This window comes from Panthera pardus, unplaced genomic scaffold, assembly GCF_024362965.1.
Source record: "Panthera pardus isolate Hobbes unplaced genomic scaffold, ASM2436296v1 HiC_scaffold_27, whole genome shotgun sequence".
Lineage (NCBI taxonomy): Eukaryota > Metazoa > Chordata > Mammalia > Carnivora > Felidae > Panthera > Panthera pardus.
In genome coordinates, this window is record NW_026526843.1 from 37,885,150 (window position 1) to 37,899,937 (window position 14,788).

Sequence of the window (14,788 nt, forward strand, 5' to 3'; positions counted from 1 at the left end):
GATTCAGGAAAAGCTCTTTACCTCCTGCCCAATTGCCTATATTTTTCTTGGAAAGGGGACTTGTAGCCAGGGGTGAGCAATTACCAGAGATACCTTTTTTACCTAAGAATCTTATGTGCATGCCAGGTGTGAGAAGTAAGGCAGATGATACATTTTCAGAAATACCAAATAAAAGCTGTGCGGTCTAGTTAACAGTAGGTTTACAACCTATTGGAAATATATATGAACCCTCCCCCCATAATGGAGTCCCAAACCCTTGGACACTTCACTTCCTGGTTCTTCTTCCCCTCTTCGTTTTGCAGGCTTATTCTCCCGGGATTTGCAAGCAGCATGTGCCGAAGAAGAAAGGAGGGACCGAAAGTTTCTGCATCACTTCAGGGAATGTACATTTGTTCCAATCAGACTACTTTTTGCCTTACATGGGTATAGACGACTTCCGGGTAAGGCTGTAACCTCTGTGGTACTCAGCCAATGAGGAATCAGGGGAGGGACTTCATGCTAGGAGATAAATTGCCTGCTGTAACTGCCATGAGTGTGCCTGTCCATCAGACACCTGCTCTTGCAAGAATATTGATTAAAGCCTCACTTCACTGTGCTCCAAGTCTCCATGTCCCTCCTTTGATTGGGTCAGTGGACTTATTTCTCCCACCAGGGCAAACTCCATTTTGAAACATCCCCTCTTGCCTTCCTGTGAGTGGCCTTCCTCCCCTTGGTATCCCCAGACCTCTACCCCTTTCCTCAGCTCAGGATATTTTAGGGCTCCCATACACACACAATTAAATTTGGTTTTCTCCAGTTAATCCGTCTTAAGTCAATTTCATTATTAGACCAGTCAAACAACCTAGAAGGGAAGGAAGGGACATTTCTCTGCCCCTCCACATTTCTTTTCAGAAAGCGGATGTTGGTTGGGTGGGCAGGAGGTGAAGAGACAGGAGCTGGAGGGCATCCTTCTAGATCCTCTCTATTGATAGGTGGCTAGCCCATCCTCCCAGCTGACTGGGACCTTGGAGGAGCCACTGGGAGTAAATCCCACCAGCTGGCTTCAGCTGGCCGCCTGGATGCAAAGCAAAAGTGGAGTGGGAAGGTGACCAGAAGGAACTAGTAACTCTTTTCCCCATTTCATCCTCCACTTGCCCTTTTATGCAGTCTATGCCCTGTATCCCATTCGGTGTGTTGCTTCAGCCTTTCTTGGGGATGGGGCTCCTACTGCCGCTTGAATTTGTTTTCCATCTTGCACAGCAGCTGGCTTCCTTAAGTCTTCTGAGGTAGCTCAATTATCTTGATTGTTTCAGTTTGGGCTACAGAACTGAACCAGCCAGCCATGAATACACAGAGGATTTATCACTTAATAGCTGAACCACTTGGGTCATTAAGGAGTAGGACAGAAACAGCGCAGGGATTGTTAACCTTGCAGAAAATGTAACATGGAGATGGGAGACAGCCGTTTGCTTCCTGTTGTACTTTTTAAGGCTCCCCTCTGTGAAAGGACAGCTTGTGTTTTGCCTTTGTGGCCTTGGGGGTCGGAAGCATAGTTTGGGGCTTCCGCATGGCAGGGTGAAGGGAAAACAGACGGGACAGTTTGGGACTTCTGGGAGCAAGCTGTGTACTTTGGGCTTTGCATATGCCTTCAGACTGCTTCCTGCAAGGCCTGCTCTGGAGGTATTTGCATGATTTCCTGGGCAGATATTTGCATTGACCTGGGTAGGTAGCTCAGTTCTGATCCTTCCCTCTGCTCCTGTGTGGCTCCAGGGAAAGGACAGAATGAGTTTGCCAAAGGGACTCAAAAGCTGAATGTCTTCCTTCATCGTGCCCAAAACTCCATTGTTGGGACACCTGGGTGGCTCAGTCGGTTAAGTGCCTGACTCTTGGTTTCAGCTCAGGTCATGATCTCATGATTCATGGGTTCAAGCCCTGCATTGGGCTCTGCGCTGGCAGTGCAGAGCCTGGTTGGGATTCTCTGTCTCCCTCTCTCTCTGCCTCTTCCCTAGTCACACTGTCTCTGTGTCTCTCAAAATAAATAAATGAACTTAAAAAAAAACTCCAGGGGTGCCTGGGTGGCTCAGTCGGTTAAGCGTCTGACTTAGGCTCAGGTCATGATCTCGTGGTTTGTGGGTTCAAGCCCCACGTCAGGCTCTGTGCTGACAGCTCGGTGCTTTGGATTCTGTGTCTCCTTCTATCTCTGCCCTTCCCCTGCTTGTGCTCTGCCTCTCTCTATCAAAAATAAATAAATGTAAATTTAAAAAAAAATTAAAAAAAAACTCCATTATACCCATTCCAGTGGTAACTGATGAGGATCCTTGACCTTGACCTCTAATCAGTGTTCCTGCAGAGCAGAACATTTACCCCAAAGTCAGACTATACACCAGGTCTCCTCAAAAGCCCTCCTCATTCTGAAACTGTACTGGGGTTGGGGTGAGAAAGAGGGATGTTCAAAGTAGGGGAACTCCTTGAGCACGTCCTAGCAGTTGACTATGTGATTTGCCTGGCTTCCGGCCTGTGTTCTTCTCCTGTGAACACACCAGGCCTGCGCTGAACCAGGGGCATGTGAACCCCACTGGGGAAGAAGAGGAGTGGGCATCAGAAAAGTACCTCCTGCCCCTTCACAAAGACGCTTCTCCAAAAGAGCCCAAAGGCCCTGCTAGAGCATCCAGGACACATAAAAGGGGGCACGTGGACCCTATCAGAGCCCCCCACGAATATCTACCCCTTCAGTGTTGCCAGGGCACGCATCAGGACACCATTTTAACTAAATCGCCCCCAAAGCCACGCCATACGAAAGGCCAATACAAAAGTTTACTTTTTAAATTTTTTTTTTAACGTTTATTTATTTTTGAGACAGAGAGAGACAGAGCATGAACAGGGGAGGAGCAGAGAGAGAGGGAGACACAGAATCTGAAACAGGCTCCAGGCTCTGAGCTGTCAACACAGAGCCCGACGCGGGGCTCGAACTCACGGACTGTGAGATCATGACCTGAGCCGAAGTCAGACGCTTAACCGACCGAGCCACCCAGGCGCCCCAAAAGTTTACTTTTTAATCTCAGAGTATGCCCAGCCTCCTTGTCCAGCCAAGCTTCCAGGGAAGATTTCAACACAGGTGGCAGGTGGGAGCAACCACTGAGTCAGAGCAAAATCAGGCAAGGGAAGTCCCTCCCTTCCTTGCCGGTGGGCAGAGCTGTGTGCGTCCTGTCCAGCGCCAGCCAAAGGTGCCTGGACCTCTCTTTCCGCAGCTGCAGGCTGGGGAGTCCTCCCTGGGGAGGGTCCCGTCCCCTGAGCACCCTCCACGTTGGGCGACTCCTTCCAACAAGTCCACTGGCGGGAGGGCTCCCCGTCCTTGTCCTTGTCACCCTCCTTGATGAATGCTGATTGTCTGCTGATGCCACGGTGACGCAGACATTTGGACGTTACACAAGAGAACTAGGAAGCAGAAACGCATCAGCCGGGCACGATCCCCCCATCCAGCAGTAAGGGATATTAGCACAGGAACGTATTCTCCCCCAGCCTTTATTGTGCTACCTTGTCCTGACATGGTTGAGATCGTGCACCTCAGAACGATAGCTACCATTTTATTGCCTGCTTTTCCCCCTTGAGTAGCGTCTTTCCCCTTGGCTTGAAGAATCTTTGTTACCATAATTGTAAACGGAGGCATCGTCTCCTGCCTCACGTAGGCACTGCCATTTGCGTAACTTTTAATGCACATAGTACCACGGTGCTAGACCCTTCCATGATATTTACTGTTGAAAGTTAAAAGCAATGATAGGTGTTAGTGTCTGAGGGCTTATTATATGCCACGTACTAGTCTACATGCTTCATATGTATTAACTCATTTAATCACACAATATATGAGGCAGGTGCTATTATTACCCCCAGGTGATAGATTGGGGCCCAGAAGAGAAGAGTGAGTCCCAAGCTGGGCTTAGATCGCAGGCATTGTGGCTCTAGAGCCTGTGCTCTGAGCAAGTGTAAATTGGCCAGTCTTAGAGCAAAATGCAATCATCAAGTCAGTTTACAATCTAATATGCAATATACACAATAACACTTTCCAGTCAAGAGAGGTATGCTCAGGATCCAATACACGTTCTATCACTGGTTGACACTCTAAAACTCTAATACGGCTTATCAGCTATAGGTAACTCACCTTTCTCAACAATGCTGAAAATGTTAGGGGAAAGAACACAGGGAAAAAAGCATTTTTGCTTTTCTTAAGTGTTACATGTATGCGCCAATTCTCCACAAACCCAAAACTTATTTTTGGAGAAAAATCACCCTTGCAGAGAGTACTTGGTGATGTTACCATGTAACAGGGAAATTTGCCAATTGGGTACTGAGCCTCCCTTTCCTCAAAGTAGCATTTAAATATTTATTTATTTATTCATTCATTCATTCATTCATTCATTCATTCATTTATGAGAGAGAGAGAGTGGGAGTGAGCAGAGGGGCAGAGAGAGAAAGAATCCCAAGCAGAGCCTGAAGCGGGGCTTGATCCCATGAACGGAGGGATCAGGACTTGAACCAAAATCAAGAGTTGGACGTTTAACAGACTGAGCCACCCAGGCGCCCCCTATTCAGAGTGGCATTTAAACACCTCCTTCCCAACAGATACAGACGGTGGCACTTCCAGGACCCAAAATACTCTTTAGGTCTCTTTCTTTTCTCCTCTGCGTCTTAAAAACCTCCCCATTTCTCCATCCAGACTGCCTGAGATTTAGCCCTCTCCTTCTCTGGTCCCATCACTGAAGTGCTGATGTGGGTGTGGGCTTTGGTCAGGGTCAAAGCCTCCATCCGCTGTTGTGAGCAGAGCTCCCCACAATAGCAACAATCCACCTGCCTAGCAAAATTCATCACCGTGCATTCCCAGAAGTCCTGGTCCCTCAGGTGTCTCTCGGTTCTTCTACACCCCTGACAGGGTTCCCGAACTTGTTCTGGATTGCTCGGAACCAGTTCCCCCTCTCTCCCTTGGGGTCTCCAACACATTTGTCTCACCTTGGAATGTAGGTCTTGGGAAGGATGCCCCTGCAGTAAAACCTGTCCCGGGGCTGTTGCCGGGAAGGGGGCACCAGCCTGGACCCTCTCAGGCCAAGGAAGAGCGGCCTGTGCTCCCTCCTCACTATACTCTGTTTGGGGCCAGTTCCTTGGCCCCACATTAACCCCCATACTTGCAACAGAAGACTCGCCCTGGGGTCGAGTCTGCACCTGGTCTGCTGTTGCAAATGATACCCAGGCTTGTACTGTCAGAGGCCAAGGACCAGCCGAGACGCTTCTCTCCTTTCTATTCCTTCTTTTATAGGCGGTTCTCTTCTCCTCATTTTCTGGGCTGTCAGCAGGGGGGGACGCGCCCTCCCACGAGGCCTGCCCCAGACCCTCAGCCGAGCCGGGGGCACCGTCCTGTGCACTCTGGTACGGAGTGCCGGCTGACGTTTTATTTGCCTCACCCTTCTGACCCTTGCTTTTAGGCCCCGCGTTGACACCATCACTAGCAAATGACGATGCCCCTGCTGTAGCCATCTGCATCTGGCCTGGGCCTGTGAACGACACCCAAGCCTGTACTGTCAGAGGCCAAGGACTGGCCATGACCTTTTTGTTCTTTTTATTTCTCCCTTTATGGCTGCCTGTCTGGTCTCCTTTTATCTCCTCATTGGCTGCCACTGACGCCTCCTCAAGAGAGGCCTGAGCTGTACTTTCTGCTGGCAGTGGGGCACCAGCATGTGCCTTCTCAGGCCAGGTGGCAATGGGTACCTTCTCCTTGTCATCCCACTCCCTTTCCTCCCTGTTTTCATACACCGCGCCGACTCCAGTATCAGCAATCGGCAGAGCCCCTGTGACACGAGTCTGGCCCAGAACTGGGGCTGCAGAAGACGCCCGGGTCTGTAGCGTCAGAGGCCAGGGGAGATATACAACCTTGTTTTCCTTTCTATTCCTCCTTTTCCGGCTGGTTTTCTTCCCTGTGTTGCCCTGGCTGCTGGTCCCCTGCAACGCAGCGTGACCCGGAACCTCACCTGCGTGTGGGGCATCAGCCTCAGCGCTCGGCCCCAAACTAAGAACAGACATTTTTTCCACCTCATCGTACTCTCCTGGCTCCATGCTTTCCTGTCCCACATGTACCCCACTACTTGCGGCAGACACAGCACCTTCAAGCGGAGTCTGAAGCCCAGGCGGGGCTCTTGCAGGTGCTGCCACCGTGGCCGGGTCCGTGTCGCATGCCTGGGTCATCGGAGGCTCCATGTAAGTTAGAATGTCTTTTTCCATGTTTCTGCCCCCTCTGATTTTTCTGTGCTTCTGTTACCGGGTCAGGTAAAGCGTTATCCTGGAGCAGAGAGAGCAGAAGTAACCCAAGAGGCAAATGTGAGTTTAGTCAAGGCTAGCAAAAAGCCCCTTCTTCTTCTTCTTCTTCTTTTTAAAAATGTTTACTTACTTATTTTTGAGAGACAGAGATTGAGTGAAAGGGAAGGACAGAGAGGGAGAGAGAGAGAATCCCAAGCGGGCTCCGCACTGTCAGCACACAGCCCGATGCAGAGGTCGAACGCATGAACCGTGAGATCATGAGCTGAACCAAATCAAGAGTAGGACGTTTAACTGACTGAGCCACCCAGGCGCCCCTCAACAAGCCCCTTCTTGAAGGAGGGTATCAAGCATCATTTCTGAGGGCTGAAAGCAACACTAGGCCCCAGGGATACCTGAAACGATTTCGGAACACAGCAGGTTGGGGAGGCTGTGGACTAGTTGAAGGTGTCAGACAGCTGTTCTCATTGGAGGCTGGCTCATCAATGCAGGGCCAGATCTATGACTGCTTGTGTGGTATATCTACCAGCAACTCTGGATGCCCTCAAAATGCTGATGGATGACACAACTTTTGGTCTTTACCAGCCTTCAACATCAGCACTGTCTTCTTTGAAAGCAGAGGACAACACTGGAGAAACAACAACGGAAGATATTTTCAGGAACATTCCCATTTGCACCCAAGAAAGAGGTACAGAGACATGGGTTAATGGTCAGGTATAGACTTCAGCATGGTTACCTTTTGATGCCTCAGACAGTCTTGGGAGACCAAACCATAGGTGAGAAAGCAGTGGCTGAGCCTATAAAATCAGAGGAGAAAAAAGCATCAACAAAGTCAGCCTGCCCAGGTTCCCGCAGAGGGGCCTGTCTGAGCAGACTCTTACCTGACTATCCTAGAAACACTTTGTCAGAGTTTCTTCTCAAGCTTTCTCTTTTTGGTCCCATGTAGAAGAATTGGTGCACGTGCCAAAGACCCTGAGTGTCTACACAACTTGGTAACACAGCCTCTTCATAAATGGGTGAAGAGATTCTGTTCAGCTCAGCATGGCATTAGCATTTAGGCTTCCTTTACTGGTTTCTGGTTCTTCGTAGGGTGAACATCCAGATCTGGGCTGAAGGCCTCATTCCAACCTATTCTTCACAAATTCTAGATAAGCAGGACTCCAGAGACAATGCTTGTTTCTCAGATTCATAAACTGTCCCGTCGTCTTGCAAATTCTCCTCCTTTCCTTCAGCTCTCTACTGCGCTATATATATGTGCAACAGAATCTTGGAATGGGCTAATTATTTACATAATATCCTTTCTCTCCGAGCAAACTTTTTTTGTTGGCCTTTTTATCAAAAAAAATAATAATAAAATAAATGAAGGAGGGATCAAACTCCCTTTCTGTAGTTATGACGAACACACAGAGCTCAATGGAGCCCCTGTGTTTTCCTTTGATAAGAAAGTGTAACCACACAAAACAGCAAAGCAAGCCCTGGCATTGACCAAGTAGGTTTACAAATGGAAAGCTTGTTTTTGTTTTGTTTTTATCTGGGACGTGTTTTTATCTAGAACAGGAGACGCAGCAGTGTCTCTGTGAATGCGGTGTGCCCAGTGGAGGTGGGGGAAGGGCCCTCTGGACCTACTCTAGGGGGCCACAAGGGGCCTAGAACTCTTTCTGCATGGGTGATAGTCTCACCTAATCGTCTTTCAATGGCTCCCAATGTAAGACTGTAGGAAGAGGAATCACAGAGCAGAAAATCGCATGCACTGACTAGCTAGCACGGTTTCTGCCTTTTAAACATCTTCCCTGATGCAATGGTTAGCTTTTTCACCACTTGGTACATAGGTTAACATAGCTGCGGTGCTAAAGCTAGCTTAGCTCATGACAAATGCAGAGGTTATCGCTAGATGAAAGCCAGCTGGCTGGCTGCCAAGAGGCCACAGTAGGTGAAATTTACCTTGTTCAACGCAGAAGAGTCCAAGGTCAGGTCCCCGCACTGTGAGTAGGTCTGTAGTCCAGTGGTGGATGTCGGTCTCATTCCCTATTGTCTCTAACCATATCCATATGCATGTTCCTAATTATGTTTCTATCTATGTGAGATGTCCTGTCCCCTGGACTTCATGTGGATGATGACTGCCTATTTGAGACTCCTTAGATGTCCCTCTGGTGTGTGGACCCTTGTGTTCATACAGATCCACTCTAACTCAACACACATTTAACGACACTGCTATGTGCCAAGCAGGGGCTGAGTGCAGCAGACTATATACTTGGACGTCATGTTCCTTAGTTACAGTCACATTTCATTCTGGGTTCTCTGAGGTGACGACCTTCATTTGAGTTTCTGCTTGTTTCCAAGCCTCTACTCACATATTTATAGGTGTTCTTTTGGCTGGCTCTCGTAGAGAGCGAATGCAGTTTCTCATGTGGGGATTCTGCTAGTTTATCCAAAACCAACCTAATTATTTATCCTTTCTCCAGGTTATTGAGACCTTCACGTTCTTTGCCCCCTTTGTTGGCAATAAACCTCTCTGGCTTTTGGATAGCAACTCTTGATTCCCGTACCATCCTGCTGCATGGTACCACTTTCTTTCCAGCTTTTCAGATAAAGAGGGACAACTGTTGGATGCCCGTTTCATTTGCATATTTCATGAGAGTCCACATTACATGGGTCATGGAAATGTCTGGTGTCCCTCCTTTGATAGGCTGGAACCTATCCCTCCTTTGATATCATTTAGGATTCTTTCATTACAAGTGACCAAAAATAAGTAAATGAAAAGACCCACACAGGCTTACGCAAAACAGGTCATTTGTAATTCACTATAAGCTTAAATGTTAGAGGTAGAGCCAACTGCATGCATGGCTTAACACAGAGTGTCAATTATTTTATCGGGAGCCATTAGAGATACTTCCTTGGGGGTTGGTTTCCATTTTCAGAACCTTACCGGAAACCCCTGATACCTTCTGTCTCACAATGCCTAATCCAACAGCGGCATCCCCTCCCTGGTAGAGCATTGGGAGTCCCTAAATTGGGTCTTGTTGGTACTAATTGTGCCGACATGTGTTATGTGTCCATCGCTGAAACAATTGTGGGTGGAATGTCCAAATCCTGGGGCTCTTCAAAGTCAATGGGGAAGCTGGAAAGTTAGAATGCAAATACATAATCAGACATGGCTGAGAGGACAGGGAAGGTGAGTAGTGAGGCATGGGGAAGTGTAAAAAGCCTAAAGCAATTTCTGAGTAGGAGCTTAGATGTTTCCTTTTTAAAAAAATAGTTTTATTGGGGGACCTGGATGGCTCATTTGGTTAAGCATCTGACTTCAGCTCAGGTCATAATCTCGTGTGGTTTGTGAGTTCAAGCCCTGCTTTGGGTGAGCAAGAGCCCCGCTTCAGGTGAGCCCCACTTCTCTCTCTTTCCCTCTCTGTCTCTGCCCCTCTCTCTCTCTCTCTGAGCTTACTCACTTGCACCCTCCCTTTCTCAAAAAAAAAAATAGTTTTATTAGGGGCACTTGGGTGGCTCAATCAGTTGGGCGTCTGACTCTTGACCTCAATCCAGGTCTTGATCTCAGAGTCTTGAGTTCAGGCCTCGTGTTGGGCTCCATGCTGGGCCTGGAGCCTACTTAAAAAAAAAAAAAGAGCTCTATTGAGATATAATTCACATACCATAAAATCCACCCTGTCAAGTGGTTTTTTTCTATATTGACAGAGTTGTGGATTTGATCACTGAAACCTAACACCAGAACATTTTCATCACCCCCCAAAAAATCCCATGTCTGCTAGCAATCATTCTTTAACGTGTCCTCTCCCTTCCACCTCTGGCAACCACTAATCTCTTCCCTGTTTTTATAGACTTGCCTATCCTGGACATTTCCTATAAATGGAATTATATAATCACATGCAATCATATCATGTGTGGCCCTTTATATATGGCTTCCTTCACACATCATACTGTTTCTAAGGTTCATCCATGTTGTAGCATCCATCAGTACTCCACTCTCTTTTGTGGCCAATTAATACATGATATGGAGATATCAGATTTTGCTTATCCATTCATCAGTGGACAGATATTTGGGTTATTGCACCTCTTGGCTCTTATGAATAATGATGCTACAAACATTCATGTGCAGGTTTTGGGGCAGGCTTATGTTTCCAGTTCTCTTGGGTATATACTTAGGAGTGGAATCACTCGATTATGTAGTAATTTCATGCTTAGCCATTTGACTAACTGCCAGACAGTTTTCTACAGGGGAGCCATCATTTTACATTCCCACCAGCAGTGCACAAGGATTCCACCTTCTCCGTAGCTTTCCCCATAATTGTTACTGTCTTTCTGATTAATGCCATCTTTGTGGGTGTAAAGTGGTATCTCACTGTGGATTTGATTTGCATTTCCCTGATGACTAATGGTGTTAAGCCTCTTTTCATGTGTTTATGGGCCATTTCCATAATTTCTTTTTTTTTTTAATTTTTTTAACTTTTTTTTTTAATTTATTTTTGAGACAGAGAGAGACAGAGCATGAACGGGGGAGGGGCAGAGAGAGAGAGGAAGACACAGAATCGGAAGCAGGCTCCAGGCTCTGAGCCATCAGCCCAGAGCCCGACGCGGGGCTCGAACTCACGGACCGCGAGATCGTGACCTGAGCCGAAGTCGGACACTCAACCGACTGAGCCACCCAGGCGCCCCTCCATAATTTCTTAAGAGAAATGTCTACTCAAACCCTTTGCCAGTTGTTAAATTGGGTTATTTGTCTTTTTGTTATTGAGTTGTAAGTGTTTGTTTTGTATTCTGGATCTAAGTCATTTATTAGATATGTGGCTTGAAAATATTTTTCTTCCATTCTGTGGGTTGTGCTTTCACTTTTTTAACATTGTCTTTTGAAGCATAAATATTTTTTAGCTTTGATGAAGTCCCCGTTGTCTAACTTCTGTTTGCACGTTGGCTGTTCTAAGGACTAATTGACTAATCCAAGGCCAAGAAGATTTTTTTCCCTGTTTTCTTCTAAGAGTTTTATAGTCTTAGCTCTTACATTTAGGTCTCTGATCCATTTTGAGTGGATTGTTGTATATGTATGAGGTAACAGATCCAACTTCATTTTTTTGCATGTGGATACTCCATTGTCCCAGAACCATCAATCAAAAAAACTATTCTTTCCACATCACATTATCTTGTCACTCCACATCAGCCTTTTAAAAAAGTTTTAGTTGGTTAGCATACAGGGTAATATTGGTTTCATGAGTAGAATTCAGTGATTCGTCACTTACATACAACACCCAGTGATCATCATGAACTATTGGGAATTCATCAAGATAAAAAGCTTCCGGGGAGCCTGGGTGGCTCAGTCAGTTAAGCGTCGGACTTCAGCTCAGGTCATGATCTCACTGTTCCTGAGTTCGAGCCCAGAATCGGTCTCTCTGCTGTGAGCACAGAGCCTGCTGTGGATCCTCTGTTCCCCCCTCTCTGTCCCTCTTCTTTTTCTCTCTCTCAAAAATAAACATTATAAAATAAAGATAAAAAGCTTCTGCACAGTGAAGGAAACAAGCAACAAAACCAAAAGGCAGCCTACAGAATGGGAGAAGATATTTGCAAACCACATCAGCTTTTAAAGCAACTAATGTTCTTGATGTATTTAAAAGGCTGGAAAAGATCCAATAAAGATATCTATAAAGTCATGTGACAACTTCGAAAACATATGACATACTTCATGCATTCCCTTCAAAGTAGTCATTCTGAGAGTAACATTGAGATATGAGGAATATAGGTGAAAAATCAAGGTGAAATCTTAAGTATGTGACTAACAAACTGACCTTAGATAGCATTTCCAAAGGGACACGGGGCTCCAAACCATGAACCATGAGATCATGACCTGAGCTAAAGTCGGACGCCCAACCGACTGAGCCACCCAAGAACCCCCATATACCCTGATAGTTAAGAGCATGGACTTTGGAATTAGCAACTCTGGGTTTGAATCCAGATTCAGCTTTCTGATCCTCATTTTCTTCATCTATAGTATAGGGTAATAGTAGTATCTATCTGATTTTTGGTAAATTTTGTTTTGATATTGATTCAAGCTTACAATTGCTTATATTTTACCCAATTTACTTCATTTATTTTATCATTCTGCCTGTGTGTGTGTGCGCGCGTGCGCGCGGCAGCGCGCGTGTGTATTTTTTTCCTGAACGATTTGGGACCAAGATTGGAGATATCATGCCCTTTTATCCCTAAATACTTCAGTGTATATTTTCTAAGAATAAGGACATTCTCTTATATAATTGCAGTACATTTATTTAAATCAAGAAATTTAAAATTGATACAATACTATAATCTATAGTACATATTCAAATTTATCATTTTTATGAATATTGTCCTTTGTAGCTATTTTTCCCAGTTCAGAACCCAAAACAAGATTATACATCGAATTTAGTTGTCATGTTTTGTTAATTTCTGATCTATAATAGTTTGTAGTCTTAATTTGTGTTTTATGACATGGACATATTTGAAAAATGCTGGTTAGTTATTTCCAAAAATGTCTGTTGTTCTATCCTCATTAAATTAAGAGTGTGTATTTGGGGTAAAGATACTATTGAAATTATGTTATGTCCTCAGCACATTATCTCAGCAGGCACATTATACCAGATTTTTCCAATATTATTACTTTTGATCCCATGATTAAGGTGATGTCTGTCAGGTTTCTCCACTGTAACATTGCTATCTTCCCTTTGTAAGTAACTAGTCACTTATAGGGAGCTATCAATTGGTTTTCCTAGGATCAAATGAGATGATAAACCTCAAGTATTGGGAATAATGCCTGGCATAGTGTAAGTGTACAAAAAGTGTTAGGCACCATATTTGTTATTATTTCTACTATTATTGTTGTTATTGTTAATCAAAAATATTTTAAGACCTTGGGGAACCTGGGTGGCTCAGTTGGTTAAGCATCTGACTTTGGATCAGGTCATGATCTCACAGTTTGTGAGTTCGAGCCCCGCATCGGGCTCTCTGCTGTCAGCAAATAGCCCGCTTCAGATCCTCTGTCTCCTTCTCTCTCTGCCTCTCCCCTCCTCAAAAATAAACAAACATTAAAAAAAAAATTTTAAGACCTGGACGTGTGTTCTACACCTTACATGATATGAAAGGAGAAGTCAGGAACATAGAACAATATGGTTAAAGAAAAACCAGGTCCAAGTGGTACTGGTAGAATGTTGGACAACACAACCTAATCTCTGCGACCACCCAGACCTGGGATCCTAGATTCTTTATGTTTCCTGAAATACTGGCTAATTATAAGACCCTTGAGAAGGTTGTTGATGCAATTGAATTAATTTTATGCCTTCACATCAGGTCATCTTTAGTTCTCACCATGTTGTATTCATAGAACTCACATCATAGAAGGATCATTGGAAAGTAGGTCAATGGATTCCTCTAAGAGCAACACCATAATTAAATGATATGTTCCTGATTACGCTTGAACTTAATTGTAGTTAAAATGGGCAAAGCAAATATGGAACAACTAGAAATTTAGTCCTGTTTCTAGGTAAAAAAAATAAAAATAAAAATAAAAATAAATCAAAGCTATGCCCATGTGATAACAGACCAAACAATACACAAGATGTCATGATGAGAAGCCAATCTCCTGCTCTTCCCCTCCCCATCCCAGGCCCCCATACCAGCGGCGACCTCCTAACAGGTTGATGTCAGGTTTCCTGTTGGGTACCACCTTAACTCTAGATCGGAGATTGCACACTGAAGGCCAGCAGGTCATATTTTGCCCAAAGATGCGCTGTGTAGAGCTCACAGAGTGTTTTTCCATTCCCCTCTAAACACTGGTTAACACTACAAAATTGGAAGATCTCATGTAAAACCTGATTTCCAGGCTTTCTTGAGAAATTGGAACCTCTGAATCTGCATCTCACAGCCTGAGCTGGATAACAGCTGCCCTCTTTATTCAGGGTGTGCGCTCTGAAATTCACTGTAGTCCCCACCAAATCAGCTGCACACCCATGTTACCTGCCTGGCCTTTTCGGGCAACCTAGGCTTTATCTCTCTGTTACTCAAAATAAAGTTTCCTATCAGCAGCTTGGGCTCCCCCACCCCACCACGGAGCTTCTTAGAAATGCAGAATTATGGGCCCCACCTCAGCCCTGCTGAATCAGAACTCACATTTTAACAAGACCCATGGGTGGTTTGTGTGCACATGGAAGCTTGAGAAGCTGGGATACAAATATACTTATATACTTATATCTGACCCATTTTCATGGTATATCACTTTGATACCATCTCTCTCATATGGCATGACAGATGAGGAAGTAGAATTGCAAGCTCTTCATTGATGCACATTTTCAACTTTACTAGATATCACTAAACTCTGCTTCAAAGTAGTTTTACAAAGTTTCACTGCCATCAGCAAAATATGAAGTTCCGTTTCCCCATATCTCCACTGACACTTGGCACTGTGGGTTTTTAAAAGTTTCAGCCCATCTGATGGGTGTTAAATGCTATCTTGTTGCTTTAATTTGCATTTCCTTGGTGGCTA

General features: G+C 45.3%; 1 protein-coding gene and 1 non-coding gene across 2 annotated transcripts; one reads left to right on the top strand and one right to left on the bottom strand.

Moving 5' to 3' along the window:
• The first annotated feature begins 2,048 nt into the window (after positions 1 to 2,048).
• Positions 2,049 to 2,133, top strand: TRNAL-UAG (transfer RNA leucine (anticodon UAG)). Its single transcript has one exon. It is a non-coding gene; the product is annotated as a tRNA-Leu (tRNA).
• Positions 2,134 to 4,397: 2,264 nt separating this feature from the next.
• LOC109253667 (uncharacterized) lies at positions 4,398 to 7,482 on the bottom strand. The gene is made up of 4 exons (XM_019426838.2): positions 7,158 to 7,482; positions 7,013 to 7,073; positions 6,672 to 6,904; positions 4,398 to 6,301 (listed from the first exon to the last, which is right to left on the bottom strand). The coding sequence occupies exon 4, from the start codon at positions 6,241 to 6,243 to the stop codon at positions 4,663 to 4,665; it is 1,581 nt and encodes a 526-aa protein (XP_019282383.2). The 5' UTR covers positions 6,244 to 6,301; positions 6,672 to 6,904; positions 7,013 to 7,073; positions 7,158 to 7,482; the 3' UTR covers positions 4,398 to 4,662.
• Between the last annotated feature and the right edge of the window lie 7,306 nt (positions 7,483 to 14,788).

Coding starts and splice junctions, on each gene's coding strand:
- LOC109253667 (XM_019426838.2), bottom strand. CDS start 6,243: ATGGAAAAAGACATTCTAACTTACATGGAGCCTCCGATGACCCAGGCA.